General features: G+C 33.2%; 1 protein-coding gene across 9 annotated transcripts in view; it reads left to right on the forward strand.

The window, feature by feature from the left end:
- Positions 1 to 15,341, forward strand: part of KTN1 (kinectin 1) — a 111,883-nt gene that overhangs the window by 67,389 nt on the left and 29,153 nt on the right. For all 9 annotated transcript variants that reach the window (XM_077909397.1, XM_077909392.1, XM_077909394.1 and 6 more), the window contains exons 13-28: positions 810 to 847; positions 1,529 to 1,619; positions 1,986 to 2,054; positions 2,563 to 2,600; positions 2,755 to 2,836; positions 3,612 to 3,680; positions 8,556 to 8,590; positions 8,993 to 9,083; positions 9,657 to 9,725; positions 10,315 to 10,352; positions 11,164 to 11,254; positions 11,422 to 11,490; positions 12,557 to 12,594; positions 13,503 to 13,593; positions 13,670 to 13,738; positions 14,178 to 14,215. In XM_077909397.1, the coding sequence (XP_077765523.1) occupies positions 810 to 847; positions 1,529 to 1,619; positions 1,986 to 2,054; positions 2,563 to 2,600; positions 2,755 to 2,836; positions 3,612 to 3,680; positions 8,556 to 8,590; positions 8,993 to 9,083; positions 9,657 to 9,725; positions 10,315 to 10,352; positions 11,164 to 11,254; positions 11,422 to 11,490; positions 12,557 to 12,594; positions 13,503 to 13,593; positions 13,670 to 13,738; positions 14,178 to 14,215 (1,016 nt within the window). The remainder of the gene's footprint in view (positions 1 to 809; positions 848 to 1,528; positions 1,620 to 1,985; positions 2,055 to 2,562; positions 2,601 to 2,754; positions 2,837 to 3,611; positions 3,681 to 8,555; positions 8,591 to 8,992; positions 9,084 to 9,656; positions 9,726 to 10,314; positions 10,353 to 11,163; positions 11,255 to 11,421; positions 11,491 to 12,556; positions 12,595 to 13,502; positions 13,594 to 13,669; positions 13,739 to 14,177; positions 14,216 to 15,341) is intronic.

The following is a 15,341-nucleotide window of genomic DNA, read 5'->3' on the forward strand; positions in this document are numbered from 1 at the left end:
CATAACATACATACTGTTCTTTTTAATTCCTCAACTTTAAAATTCTAAAATTATAGAAAAAATAGTAGCCTTTTCTGTATTAAGATATAATTTTAACATTAAAAACTTGTTTTTAAGGTTCAGGCAGATTCAGACTCCCAAAACTTTGAGACTGCACGTATTTTTTTTTTTTTTTCTAGTTAGTTTCTTTGTAAAAACAATCGTCTAAAATGAATTGGGTAAGAATTTTTTTTTTTTTTTTTAGAAATTTTTTTACTATAGGAGAGAGTGGGTGTATGTGAATGCACATGTATATATAAAACTATAACTCAAAGTGAATTGAAATTTTGAGTTAGTAGCTCTAGAAGATTTAGCAGGAATTCAATTACTTAGAGAATGCTGTAAGTACACTTTTGAAATGTAAAGAGGAACATGAGTATTACCAGATGACTTGTTATTTTAATCATGAACTGTATGTATCATTTCATTATTGGAAGTTGTTACTAAGATAAAGAAGGGTAAATAGGAAAAATGGCCTTTTGTGGGTGTTTTTCCTGTATATTTGTTACTTGTCAGTTATATAATTTCCAGGCCTGGCAATTTGTTTTATTTGAACTGTCTTATGCTATGAAATTCCCTAATACTGGTTGTTGGTGATCAAAGTTGTTTTCAGAATAATGGCTACTGTTTATTGACCACTCATCATGGGCCCAATACTGCCATAGAAACTTGATATACATTAATTTCTTTTAATTTTTAAAGCTCTGTTTGCTTATTGTACAACTTTTAGACTTAAATCCTTTTATCTTGACCCTGTTTTTCTTTCTTAGACCTCCGCTTCAGTTCTAGCAGAAGAATTACATAAAGTGTAAGCCTTTCAACACTTCTCTTATAATTGCTTAGTCACCACTAAATGATACCTGTTCCATCAGCACTTAAGATTTACTTGATATTCTAACTTGTTCAGAAAATAATCCTAACTAGATCTAGAACAACTTTTGCTCTCCTCCCTCTCAGTGAGTTGAATTCCTAAACATTGCACATTTTGTGTTTTTATGTCTTTATTGTAAAAAGAGTTGGGGAGCCTTTGTTTAATTTGGGCTTTAGCAGTGGAAGAGAGAATAGTGATTTGAGATTAACGGAAGTAAATTAGTTTTTGTGCCTAATAAGTAGTTGTACTTGCTCTGTATCTTAACTATGTGGTAGTATTCCCAAAACAAGGTTTTGTTTTTATTGTATTGTTTAATTTACATACACATAGCGCATTTGAGTTCAGAAGACCTAAATCTGGCTTTGGTATTACCAGGCTTGTGAGCTTAAGTAAATTACCTCTTTTTACCTCCAGTTTTAAAACAGGGGTATGTATTTTAGGGAGTTAAAGTAATGCATATGATAGTTACTACTAAACTGAAAGGAGCTGCAGAAATGGAGGTTACAGATACATGAGAAACTCCTTAAATAGGCATGACCATACTTAAAGCTTTTAATCCTTTGATTTGTGATGACTTCTAAACGTTTATTGAATATACAAATGTATTTCTTGTTAAAGGATTGCTGAAAAGGATAAGCAGATAAAACAGACTGAAGATTCTTTAGCAAATGAACATGATCATTTAACAAGTAAAGAAGAGGAACTTAAGGTACAGTAATTCTGATAAATGGCGACAGTATTTTATAGGCATTGAATTACCCTGATAAGGTAATCAGTATGACCTTTTATGAAGAATGGAAAATACTCTAAATTCATTTGAAAAGTGTCCATCTCTTTTCTAAACTACAAAATCCTCTTTAGCCTTCTAAGAAGGGATGTTCAGAGGGCTTTTCTCACATGATGTAATTCACAGTAATTTGGCAAATATGCTAAATACCAAGAATTGATGATTTCTGATTTAAGAAATTATGATTTGAGACCTTTGCTTTGAGACCTTATGTAGAAGAGATGCCTTACAAACTTTTAGAAATATTTAATATAATTGACTTTATACTATTTTTCATTCTTATTCTAGGATATACAGAATATGAATTTCTTATTAAAAGCTGAAGTTCAAAAGTTACAGGCTCTGGCAAATGAACAGGTAGATTTTTATTGCTATAGAGCATTTACTCAGAATTTGACCTTGCCTATACTTACTTTCATTGGTATCGCAAGCCCTAATTTCATTCGTATACATAGTAAATACAGTGGTTACTTGTGTTTACCTGCATGGCTATTATTGAAAGCCTTGTCTATGACCTTGATTTTCACAACCCACTTAGATACTATTATTTTCATGTAGAAACTAACATTCAATCAAATGAATTGATCATTTTTAAGATCTCAGAGGAATCCATTAAAACATTAATGTGCTGATTTGTTTTAGCTTTCTGCTGTTTAATCAAAAAGAGATATACCTTTATTTGGATAAAATTTGACCAGTGAGAAGTACAAAGTACTGTACAAAGTATTACAGAAATGTGTATGACATTGCTTTAACTTTTATTTACTCCAAATATATCAAATGTAGTTTTTCAGTATATAAAAATAAAAAATAATTTTGAGTGCTTTCTAAGAAGTTATATATTCTCATCCCATTCCAAACACAGGCTGCTGCTGCACATGAACTGGAGAAGATGCAAAAAAGGTGATTAAAGCATTGCTGTGCATGGAGCCGTTCATACATTCATGTTCAAGTGTAATTGTAGAAATTATTGCTACTCATAACAGATACTTGTGCATATAACTTATGTAATATTTTTGAATATATGAAATATTTTCATTGATTTTTTTTCTCATAGTATTCATGTTAAAGATGATCAGATAAGACTGCTTGAAGAACAGCTACAATGTGAAATTTCAAACAAAATGGAAGAATTTAAGGTGTGTAATTAAGCTTGTCAACTGAGTTTAGAACAACTTTCTATAGTTGAAATGAGTCTAGAAATACTAGTTTTTACATAAAATCACCCTGAAGCAATGTTTTTGTAGCTTATTTGGGGGCTTATACAGACAGTGAATTGTTGTCATATAATTTTTGCCTAGATTATTTTTGTTTTGTTTTGTTTTGTTTTTGTTTTGTTTTGTTTTTGTTTTTTGTTTTTTTTGCCTAGATTATATTACATGTTCTTATAATAGACTTTTGAAATTTGCTTTGCCTCAGTCTTTGCTCTACAATTTTCACTTGATAGTTTGTGATGGTTTTAACACTCCATTGTCAATGCAGTGCTAGTTTCTGGTCATGGCCACTTAGCTTGAGTATTGGAAAGCAGTCTTATTGCTGGGGTCCATCTCTTCATGTGCATGAGATTTGCATTCTTTTACTTTTTGCTTTTATTTAATAGGAAACTTGTAAATATTTGCTTATGAAAGCAGGATTTCCCAGAATCCGTTGGCACAAGATCATCATACTTGTAGCTTATAGCTAGTACTGCATATCTGTATTTTGGAAATTCATTGAAAATGAAACCACATGAGATTTGCATTCTTATGTCAATACATAATTCACTTGTCACTTTAAGAATACTTGAAGGAATAATAGGGGTTTTGAGTTTGGGGGTAAGGGAGGGTTGATTTTTTTTTTAACTTATTAAAATGATTACTTTGTTATCTTTTCTTAATAAAGCAGTAAATTGGAGATTCTTTTATCTTTTTCCAGATTCTAAATGACCAGAACAAAGCATTGCAATTAGAAGTTCAGAAGCTACAGATTCTTGTTTCTGAGCAGGTAAGGCTTTTTATGAATTATAAGGTAGAAATATCTAATATTAACAAGATCTAGTTCTTCTTAAATATTAACCAACTCATTCCTTTTGAGGAGTTTTGCTAAGTATGGATATATCTTTGCATTGCATTTCTATTCATCTTGTGCTTATCAAGTACCTGAATTAAGGAAAATATTTTTTTTCCCTGAGGGGAAACTAATGCTAATCTCTTGTTTATAAGCACTTAAAAAATGCAATAAAAGACATTAGAAGCATTTAAGTCATTTTGATATATTTGGCTCTCAAGATAAAAGTCTTTACACTTTTGGAGCTTTTCCTCTAAGGCAGCATCGTTTCTTAAAAAGAGATTTGAAACCTGCTACAGCACTTAAAAGCAGAATGATGTTGATCAAACTGCTTAACCTTTCTGAGACCTTTCCTTCCAAGTCTTTAACGATGAGATTTTTTTTTTTTAATTTACCCATAAGAGGTATAGAGAGAGAGAGAGAGGCAGAGACACAGGCAGAGGGAGAAGCAGGGACATGGGACTCGATCCCTGGTCTCCAGGATCAGGCCCTGGGCTGAAGGCGGCACTAAACCGCTGAGCCACTGGGGCTGCCCTAATGATGAGATTTTATTTACATCATAAGCTTGTTAGATTTAAATGGAGAAGTTTTTGTATGGTGCATAGGCTAGTGCTTGGCAGGCATCTTCTTAAACCTTAATTCCTTCCCTTAGAATATTTTTCATCTCTCTACCTCCTACTGCTATCATACTTTGTCTATATTTATAGCAAGCTATCAAAACTATAGCAGCTTGAATAAGCATGGCTCCATAAACTAGAGCCCCTGGCAATGTCTGTTCTGTGGCTGTTCCTGAGAGTTGCCTTCAGACTTTTCTCTTACACAACTCTTCTTCAAAATCCAGTGTGTAAAGATGTTCTGAAAACTCTTGATACTGGATGACACATTAAAATAGAAGCTTTGAATATTTCTCTAATAGTATTAAATTTGGAGACTTGTAGTGGAAGCTGAAATGTAAGTTATTGCAAATGATAGTACTTTTTTCACAGATGCATGCTTGCTTTCTTTAATTCACATTGTGCAGGTATTGATATAAGTAGCTGTACCAAATACTATAGAAGTTATTTAACATCTGTTTACTTTTTTAAGAAATAATCTACTTATTCTCCTCCCCCTCTTGAATATGATCGTAAGTGCCTCGCATAATCTTCATTACTTTGTATATGCTTTACTCTTGCAAACAAAAGGCAGTGGAGGAGATAATGTAAATTGATGATATTTAGTGCTGTGCAGGAACATGACTTCATGCCGCTGTAATCCTAAAATATTTAAGTCTTATTCTTAAATCTTATTTTTATTTCCCTTTGTTGTGGTATAGCTTATAAGAGATATATTTTATCAACTGTAAGAATTTTCCCCTCAATTTTTTAACTCTGAAGTCTGGATGTATTTTACAGTCTCTGGTTATAGTTTAGCTGACAGCATTTAAAATTTTAGTAGCTGCATAAAGTGCCATAAATTTGGCTTCTTCTTTGATCATTTTTAGTGAAAGAAAAGATAAAGATTAGTATAATCTTAATTTCTTTGATTTCCGCCTTTTTAAAAAAATTATTTTATTTTATTTATTCATGAGAGAGAGAGAGAAAGAAAGAGAGAGAGAGAGGCAGAGACACAGGCAGAGGGAGAAGCAGGCTCCATGCAGGGAGCCTGATGTGGGACTTGATCCCGGGTCTCCAGGATCACACCCCGGGCTGCAGGCGGCGCTAAACTGCTGTGCCACCAGGGCTGCCCAATTTCCACCTTTCTTTAAACCCTTCCTATCCAGCAGTTAGGATTCCAAGTGACAGTTGAAAGATGAACAGTTTAGTTATGTAAAGAAAAATTCAGTCCTTTTGCTCCATGGATTTTTATCTGGGAGGAAAAGATTGAGCCTATTAAAACAGAAACCAGTAATGGTGCCAAGCTGTTGTTTCTTCAGGTGTAGGAAGCAGAAAGACAGCAAATACCAGGTAAGGTAACCTGTTTGTTTCTACACTAATGAAGGGAAGGCCCCATTTGGATATAGGCCTGTGGATAGATGGTGCAAATAAATCAGTTACTAGGATCTCATTTATTCAGAATAAATTAAAATTTCTGATGAGGCAGGGTTCTGAGTTATCCTTTTTTTTTTTTAATTTTTATTTATTTATGATAGTCACACAGAGAGAGAGGCAGAGACATAGGCAGAGGGAGAAGCTCCATGCACTGGGAGCCCGTGGGATTCGATCCCGGGTCTCCAGGATCGCACCCTGGGCCAAAGGCAGGTGCCAAACCGCTGCGCCACCCAGGGATCCCCTCCTTTTTTTTTTTTTTTTTTAAAGCTCTTTTTAGCAAAGGAGGAGGAGTGTTTGTATTATTCAAATATAGATTTCTAAGATTCACTGATCAAGATTATTAAGTAAAAACTGTTGGAGTAAGAAATTTTTTCTCTTTGCCCTGTTGCCTGGTTGTATTTTATTGCAAAAGAATTTATTGTATAAAGTGTAGTTTTGGAAAAACATCTAGGGAGAACAAAATTGGATTGGGTTAGGCCAATAATGTATAAAGGAAAAGGATTGGATAGATGCTAAGTTGGTCACTTTTCTACAATTGAATATTTGGTAAGCTGATGACCAAGAATACATGTTAAACTGGAACCTTGTTAAAGGAAATTAATTTCATTACGTGCTTATGAATTAAGTATATACTAGACATTGTGCTATATGCTGAAGCTACAGAGATAGATAGGACTTGGTTCCTGCCCTCAAGAGTATGACTTTTAGTGTGGAGATAGATGTGTACCACAGAAAAGTATGATGAATAAAATTCTTGAACTCTGCTACAGAGTTAGAGGAAGAGATAATGAATTCTGCAGCGAGGGTGAAGAGGCACTGCATAGAAGGGCCTGCTAAACTTGACTTTGAAAAATGACCATGAATTTGTCCAACAGCTAAGGGGAAAGCTAGGCTGGGGGAATACAGTGTTAAAAGTCATGGCAGTGTGGTTAGACTGGTGTAATCAGAGTTTATTGGCATGTTGTAGAAATGCAAAGCATGCAAAGTAAGGCGTAGAGAAGGATTGGCTAGGGTCAATCACGAAGTAAGGACTTTGTATGCTGTATGGACCATGAGCTTGATCTAGCATATTGGTAAATCCCTTAAGGGTAATGCAAGGATGAGTGTTTTGTCTAGCATTTTAGATCACTCTAATAACAATGAGGTATTTGAATTTGTGTGGGGGAGAAATACGTAGAACTAAAGGTATAATGCAATGAATGATTAAGGTGGAAATAACTTGGACTTAATGTGTGTTTTTTTTTTTTAATGAAATGTAATTGACATAAAACATTGTTTCAAGTGTACAACACAATGATTTATGTCTATATAATGTGAAATGATCACAATAATGTCTGGTTGATAGTTAACATCCATCACCATACATAGTTATAAATTTTTTGTTAATTTTTTTTTTAAGAGAGAGTATGCATGCTAGCAGGGTAGGGGGGAGTGGGAGAGGGAGAGGGAGAAGGAGAAGGAGAAGGAGAGGAAGAATCCCAAGTAGGCTCCATACCCAGTATGAACCTTGATGCAAGGCTGGATCGTACCACCCTGAGATCATGACCTCAGCTGAAATCCAGTCTAATGCTTACCAACTGAGCCACCCAAATGCCCCTGTTAAATCTTATGTGAGATGGCATTCATCAGAAATAAAGATGGGCAAAAACCCATCTTGATGAAAGATTTATAGACTTACTGAATTATTTATTTTCATAGTTTATAAACCTGACCATGTATTTTTGATAGCTCATATCTCCTTTCAGTGACAGAAATTTTTCCCATTGGGAAGTTCTTCATATACCCCTCACAAAATATTCCTTATAGGCAACAGGCAGGGAGAAGAATTGTTTGGTATTGTGATGTTTGAGATGAATGAAGACATTGAAAAAAAAAAAAGGGAGTCAGTTTTAGAAATATGTAAGAAATGAAGTCTTAGGACTTGGGTTTGGCAATGGAAACAATAGTATTTGTGAAAAATGGTTATAATAAAATTGGGGGAAAAGTAAGAAACAAGATTAGGAGAGTACAGGTAGAGAATGGGATGGGCAGAAAAAAATAATCAAAGAAGACCCCAAGCCTGTTTTAATAGGCTGCTTAGCTGCCTGGAGGCTTGGGAATGCTAAGGGGGAAAGCCCCTCTTCTGGACAAAATAAATTATAGCAGTGGAGACTTTTGTGTTTTTAAGGAGATGCTAGAAGGGAAGTGGTTAAAGTGGGGATCAGCTTACGTCATGTTTTAATGCTTTACAAGGAGAATATATTTCATGTGTGGCTCCTGCAGTTTTTAATCAATTTTAAAACTTCCGTGTATTGGTTTAGGTGGTAGTCACATAATATCTACATGTTAAAAATTGATTTGTATACAAGATTTTTTTCACTTGCCTTTGTAAATGTTAGTTTTTTAAAAGTAAAAAAGTCAGTTTATTAGAAGAAAGAACAAAGCCTCCTTCCTGGTCTTCAAGGCTTTAGAGCCTTGGATTTTTTTTTTTTTTTTTTTAAGAATTGAATTGATGTAGAAGAATTAAGGCAAATTCTCTTCTTCTTAAGGTTTTTTTTTATAGTAATTAAATTATTCATAAGGTACTAATTCATTTTACTAGCTTATATTACATTTCATCTTTTTATGTGGTGTTTGTGTAGCTGCTTATCTTCTGTCTTGTGTTTTCTGAATTAATTCTTTAATTATTAGCAGTCTTTAAGTGTAGATTGCCTTCTAAATTTTGGATCTAATTAAAACTAAACAATTTTCATACAATTCTATTTTTAAACTTTTTTCTTTTTTTGGGTGATTTTTATTTTAGCCTAATAAAGATGTTGTGGAACAAATGGAAAAATGGTAAGAGTTTAAATTTTTCTTTTTATATTTTAATGACTCATTTCTACCAAATTCAAGGTAACAGAATTATTAACTATATTAATCTAGATTCTTAAATTACTCTTTGCACTTCATAATGGAAGAGGGTGGTATGCTGTTAGCTGGTTTGATTTGGGATCTCATTTGGTTAGTAGTGTTATGTATGGTATTGACTTTGTTTAGGCTAGCATGTAAGCATAAATTACTTGAACACATTTTACTTACTGGTAAAGAACTACCTTTAGACAATGATCAAAGACCTTCAGATATCTTCCTAGAATTCATTTCCTAAGAAAGACACAGGAGTTGATTGATATGCAATATTTAGCAGTGATAGCATTTACCTTGAAAAATAGTTAATATGTTTTAAATTTATGATTTCAGCATTCAAGAAAAAGATGAAAAATTGAAGACTGTGGAAGAATTACTTGAAACTGGACTTATTCAAGTGGCCACAAAAGAGGAGGAACTGAATGTAAAACATTTTGTGCATTTGTTTTCTTTGTGGGTTAGTCAGTAAAAATCCTGAAGGGGATTTATTGTAATGTAAGATTTTTCCCCACAGCTTTTAAAACTTAATATTATCCACATTTTATGAATATATGATCTCTTTTTCCCATTAAATTTAACATTTTATTAGGAATAAAAAATGCATAGTTGATTATAGCATTTACTTCTTAATGAAATACCGTTTTTATGGTTAGTAATATATGCTTCCCTACCTTCACCTATGCCCAAAGTATAACCGAATGATAACTAACAGACTTCATAAGTTTGAGTTAGGGGAAGAAATGACTTGACAGTGGTATACTGTGTGTTCTTGAGGTTGTGGAAACATAAGTGGAAATACTTGTTGGGGATAAATGAATTAAAATTCATTTGACTATCTCTAGAAGTTGTAGAATTGTAGACAGGTGTGACAAGGAGATGTCTGGGCCTTCCAGAGAGGGGGAGAAGCAGCTAAAAAAAATGAGAAGGTAGGATATTTTGAAGTTAGGTAACTTTTTAGAAAGTGAAAGTATGTTGTGCTTTTGTATCTTTGAAAAAGGCAATAAGAACAGAAAATTCATCTCTGACGAAAGAAGTTCAAGACTTAAAGGCTAAGCAAAATGATCAGGTAATGTAGATCCTGCAACTACACAAACTTGTTATGTTCAAATAGAGCAAGTCTGTTGTTTTTTCCTCCTTTCACCGATGTGGGATTTGTCAATCATAATATTAATCTGTGAATGATTAGTGACTTGAATAAGAAGCTGCAATTTATTGAATGCTGACTATGCCATGCACCGGATAGAGTACTCTAGATGGGATATCATTGCTGCTTAATGCGATGATAAAAGGTTTTGAGTGTACAAATGTAAAGGCTCTAAATAGCAGTAGAAGAAGTTATCTGAAATAAGGCAGTTTCCAACTTGTATTTTTTTCTTACCTGGTTAGAATTATTAAGTTAGTTATGACGTGTATCTATTGATTTTTCTTTTGGCCTACACTTATCATAAGTAGACTTAAAGCTACTTACTTTCAGAATGCTTTTCATTTTCATAATATGACATTTAAAAAAATCTAGAAAGAATCAATTCCTGAGTTTACTGTTTTCCTTTGGATTTTGGTATAGTGGAAAATTTAAGGGTGTAATATACTATTCTATTTCTGAATTCTTTTATATTTTGAGCAAATTACTAAGTAGGATACCTTCTTATTTCCAGGTTTCTTTTGCATCTCTAGTTGAGGAACTTAAGAAAGTGTAAGTGACATTTTAAAATTCGTCATTCTTTTTTGGTCCATTTTCTTAGTGCTTATAAATCATGATTTGTGCAATTTAGCCTGATATATGTGTTAGTTTAAGCCTTCACTCTAGAATTTTTCACTGATGGATTAAGGAAATTTAGCTGTGCTTTCCTAGTGCAGTATGATTGCTAAAACATCTATTTCTATAATTCCATTTATTTTCTTAACTTATGGCATCAAATTGTTAATTTTCTGTTTTTGCAGTAAGAATTGTTAAAAAAGAAAACCAGGTTATACTGGATATAGAGATCATGTATTCTCTTGATCTCTGAAAAATTTGATCCCATAATTTTGTATAGGTTCTGCCACTGCTTTCAGAACTCTGGAAGCCAGTATTGTTGTGCATACTGTGTGCATAGGCTTTAGCCATCTGGTATTTACTGGTTAATTCTCATTTAGGAATACTTCTTTTTATTTTCCTCCTTTTTTTTAGAGAGAGGACAAGGGGAGGGCGAGGGAGAGTAAGAATCTTTATCAGGCTTCACACTTAGTGCTGAGCCCAATGCTGGGCTTGATCTCAGCACCTTGAGATCATGACCTGAGCCAAAAATCAAGAGTTGTACGCTTAACCGACTGAGCCACCCAGGCATGCCTCATTTAGGAAGACTTTTAAGTATTTTTTCCCCTTATCTGCAAGATATGTTGCTGTTTTACTTAAAATGGGAAGAGTTGTTTTGGATGACCCTTGTTGGTGCTATTTTTTTTATGTATTGGTGGATCTTGATGATTTCTATTAAAGTTTAAAATACTGCATTTCTTCATCTAAGGATCCATGAAAAGGATGGAAAGATCAAGTCTGTGGAAGAGCTTCTGGAAGCAGAAGTTCTCAAAGTTGCTAATAAGGAGAAAACTATTCAGGTATTGGGAGAGAGAAAACTGTGCGTGCGTGTGTGTGTGTGTGTGTGTGTGTGTGTGTATCAACTTTAGTGAATATCATTTAATTTCACGTGTTTGTCTGTACATTGCATTTTATGTCAATTTCTGTGTTTCCATTGTCCAATCTTGTCTGTTTTGTCATTGTCAAGGATTTGAAACAGGAAATAGAGGCTCTAAAAGAAGAAATAGGAAATATCCAGCTTGAAAAGGCTCAACAGGTAAAAATCCCAGAGCCATAGCATGACAGATTTGTTAGTGTATGTGTATTTATGAGCTGTTTGATTTTTTTCTTGTCACTTGAAAAAAAAAAAAAAAACTTTTAGTGTGCTGTAAGTATTTTGGGTTATGTGCTTTTTATTTAATTATTTTTGCTTGATTTGAGAAAATGTTCTTGATATTTTAATCAATATATTTTTTAACTTTTAAAGATTCTTTTCTAGAAAGTTTTGTGTATTAATGTTTTGTTTTAGTTTGCCAACTTGAACACACAACAGTTTGGTAAATCTTTCTTTAACCTTTATTTTTTATTGCATGGATTAAAATATTTTGTTATAGAATATGTATTGCTCAACCTTTGCTTATAGAACAAGTACAAACTTCGTTGTGGGATTTCAGAGGTAGCTGGCATTGTTGGACATAGATAGGTTTTGGTGAATTTAATCTGATAAGGCTTCATTGAAAAAACAGTGAGAGTGCATGGAATTGATGATTCAGCCATTTATCCAACAGAGTTATTCAACAGTATTTCCTGAGTTTCTTCTACTTGTGAAAGCACTGGGTTAGTGATTTAAGATAATATGTGAATGAAACAGATTATGATGAAAAAAATCACGGTTCTCTAGTATAGATTGAGAGATTAGGAAAGTCTCTTAAGGATCAGACATCTAAGCCAAAATCTGAAGGGACTATGAGACGACATATGGGGGATAAAAAGTGCTGTTGGAATTACTGTGTGTGATGAGGAAAGGATAATGTTGAGTACTGTTGAGTAGGTGGCTTTGAAGCCTGGAAAGAAGAAGAGCTCTGACATAGTAGAGAGGTAAATGTACAGTTAATACTCTAATTTTCACAACTTTAGAAATTATCACATTATTTAGACGTATTATTTTTATTTTGTAACTGTCATTGAAATCAAGAGAAGGCAAAATCCAAACACATCTCATTTTGGCAAATTCAACTAGGGTGTTGGTAATTTGAATGCATTTTAAAGCTTATCCTAAAGCTTACAGTAAATTGAAAGGATTATAAATTGCTTTTTTTCTGCTTTTTTTCTTTATATTTCAGTTATCTATTACTTCTCAAATTCAGGAACTTCAGAACTTGTAAGTAGTACCATTTCTCTTATTTCCTTTTAATATGTCTTTTCCACAAGTTAAATACAAGTATGTACAAATCAAATACAAATCAAATATAGTTATAATGAAAATTATAGCTGCTTTTTATTTAATTTCAAGTAGCATTTTTAGGAATATGAAAATCTATCTCAAAGTTATCATGGTTTTAAGTTTTTCATTAGAATTTCACTTAAAAGGCTTTTTGACTGAGAATGGGGATAGAGTGGAAAGTCTTATTTTTCATAATTTAAAATCTGAATATGACCTCAGACAGAGATGTTGCTCTTTGTCCATTTTGATGGTCATTGTGAAACTGGCTATATATTTTATAGCCAAACCAGTAGTAATGAACTAAATTTGCTGGTATTGATTTAAATAGGATATGGGTGAGAGTAGGGCTTACCCTAATTTATTTAGTATTTGGATCTTCAGTGATTCATGAACTTTTTTCATTAATTGTTCTCTACTCTTTTTTTTTTTTTTTTTTAAGATTTTCTTTGAGAGAAAGAGCACAGGAGAGAAAAACATGTGAGCAGGAGAGGAACAGGGGGAGGGGCAGAAGATGAGAGAGAAGCAGACTCCCTTCTGAGCTGGGAGCCTGACATGGGCCTTAGTACCAGGACCCTGGGATCATAACCTGAGCTAAATGCAGACATTTAACCGACTGAGCCACCCAAGCGCTCCAGTTGTCCCATACTTCTTAATTTATTATCTGCAAAATCTTGTAGGCCTTTATACTTAAAATATATTTTAATTTATTTTATGTATATTTTAGTTTATATATTTTAGTTTGGGCTGTAAATACAGCTTAAAGTCTACTTTTCCAGTCTTCAATAATTTTGGTTTGTGTAGTTGTGTAACATTTTCACTGATAGTTCTTATTACCTTATTGTCAGATTAAAAGGAAAAGAGGAACAGATGAATACCATGAAGACTGTTTTAGAAGAGAAGGAGAAAGACCTGGCTAGTCGAGGGAAATGGTTACAGGTGAGAAATTAAAAACAAAAGTAAACAACTTTTTTATACTTGAGTATCAGTTCAATTCATACCAGTTCTTTTTCAGGATCTTCAAGAAGAAAATGAATCTTTAAAAACTCATATTCAGGAGGTAGCACAGCATAACTTGAAAGAGGTATAGTATAAACATTACCAAACGTATTACATAAAAGATGAGGAATCTTTTTTTTACTGTGCTAGGAAATAACTATGTTCTCTGAGTTTACTTGCCATAAAAATTACCGTATCATGGTTGAGCAGTTGTTGATAAAATAAGTTAAATTTTATCTTTGTAAGTTTTCCTGCCTTGATTTGTCAGCCTGAGCCTAAAAGCATTTCTCGTCCTTACTTTTTGAGATTGACTCTTAAACTCACATAAGTATCTATGTTTATTTGGTATGTTAATCTGTAATCCTTTAAGTAAAGGATTACAGTTAAAAAATTCGTTAAATAAAGTTCATTCTGTCTTTGTTTTATAAATGGCCTAATTTTAACATATAGTTAATGTTTTTATTTCATTGATGACTACCTGATCTTTTTGATATTAGAATTAAAAATGTAAATCTGTTTCTTAGGCATGTTCTGCATCACGATTGGAAGAACTTGAGACTGTGTAAGTATAATTTTCACCTGCATTTTAAAGAGGGACTTCTCATTATTTTCTAAAATGTACTTGAATATCATGATGAGTTTCTTCTCAGTCATTTCTTGTTAAATTAGGAATTGATAGTCCAGAGGCAAATAAACTAGTAAGTCTCTGGATTTTATAAAACAGAGGCTCTTTCTGTGCTTTTAGATACCCGGAGACTTAATCCTTTCCAAGCCCTTCAAACCCATCATCCAAGAGATAATCTTAGTTATGATCTTGATGATTATTGAATCTTTCTAAAAAAGCTAACTTGCTTGAGGAGACTAATATCGTCATATCAGTTACTGTGCTGAAGAGTAAAAACATTGAATCTGATCAGCATAGGAGGTATCCATCTTTATAGATGTTCATCCTAGGAAATTTTTGTCTTAAAAAGTCTGTTTTCTTATCTTAAATGAGTCCACAGTGGTGAGAAGGATATTTGGACTTCATTTTTTTGGCATGCTATAAAATTACTTTTAAGAGATTTTACTTTGCTGTGCTGCCATCAGTCTTTATGGATGTTTAAGAAGTGGCTCTTTGAAACTGTGTCTTTAAAAGTAAGATATTGAGGATATTAGGTCATTGTCTTTATGAAGACAAAGGAGATGTCTCTGTTCTTGACACTAAAATTCTCATTTGTATAGCTAATTGTTTATCATGGGGACATTGTGTAACTGTCAAGGTATTTTTTGTTTCATTTGCTAATAGAAAGCTTGGGGACACATTCCGGCCCATTTGTAGTATATAACTCATTAAAGTATGTGATTTTAGCTGTATTTCTGCATCACATTTTTCTTTAAAAAAAAAATCAATAGAATTTGTGGATGGATCAATTTTAAGTTTACAAAAAATTGGGAGAAAAGTACAGAGTTCCTATTTTCCTCCACCCCGCCCCTGTTTCTCTTGTTATATCTTGCATTAGTGTGTACATTTGTTATAGTTGATGAAGCAGCGTCGAGATAGTGTTATTAACTAAAAGTCCATAGTTCCCATTAGGGTTCACTCTTCTGTGGGTTTTTTTTTTATTTGTAAATTTATTTTTTATTGGTGTTCAATTTGCCAACATATAATATAGCACCCAGTGCTCATCCCATCAAGTGCCCCCCTC

The sequence above is a fragment of the Canis aureus genome, chromosome 9, assembly GCF_053574225.1.
Source record: "Canis aureus isolate CA01 chromosome 9, VMU_Caureus_v.1.0, whole genome shotgun sequence".
In the NCBI taxonomy this organism is placed as follows: domain Eukaryota; kingdom Metazoa; phylum Chordata; class Mammalia; order Carnivora; family Canidae; genus Canis; species Canis aureus.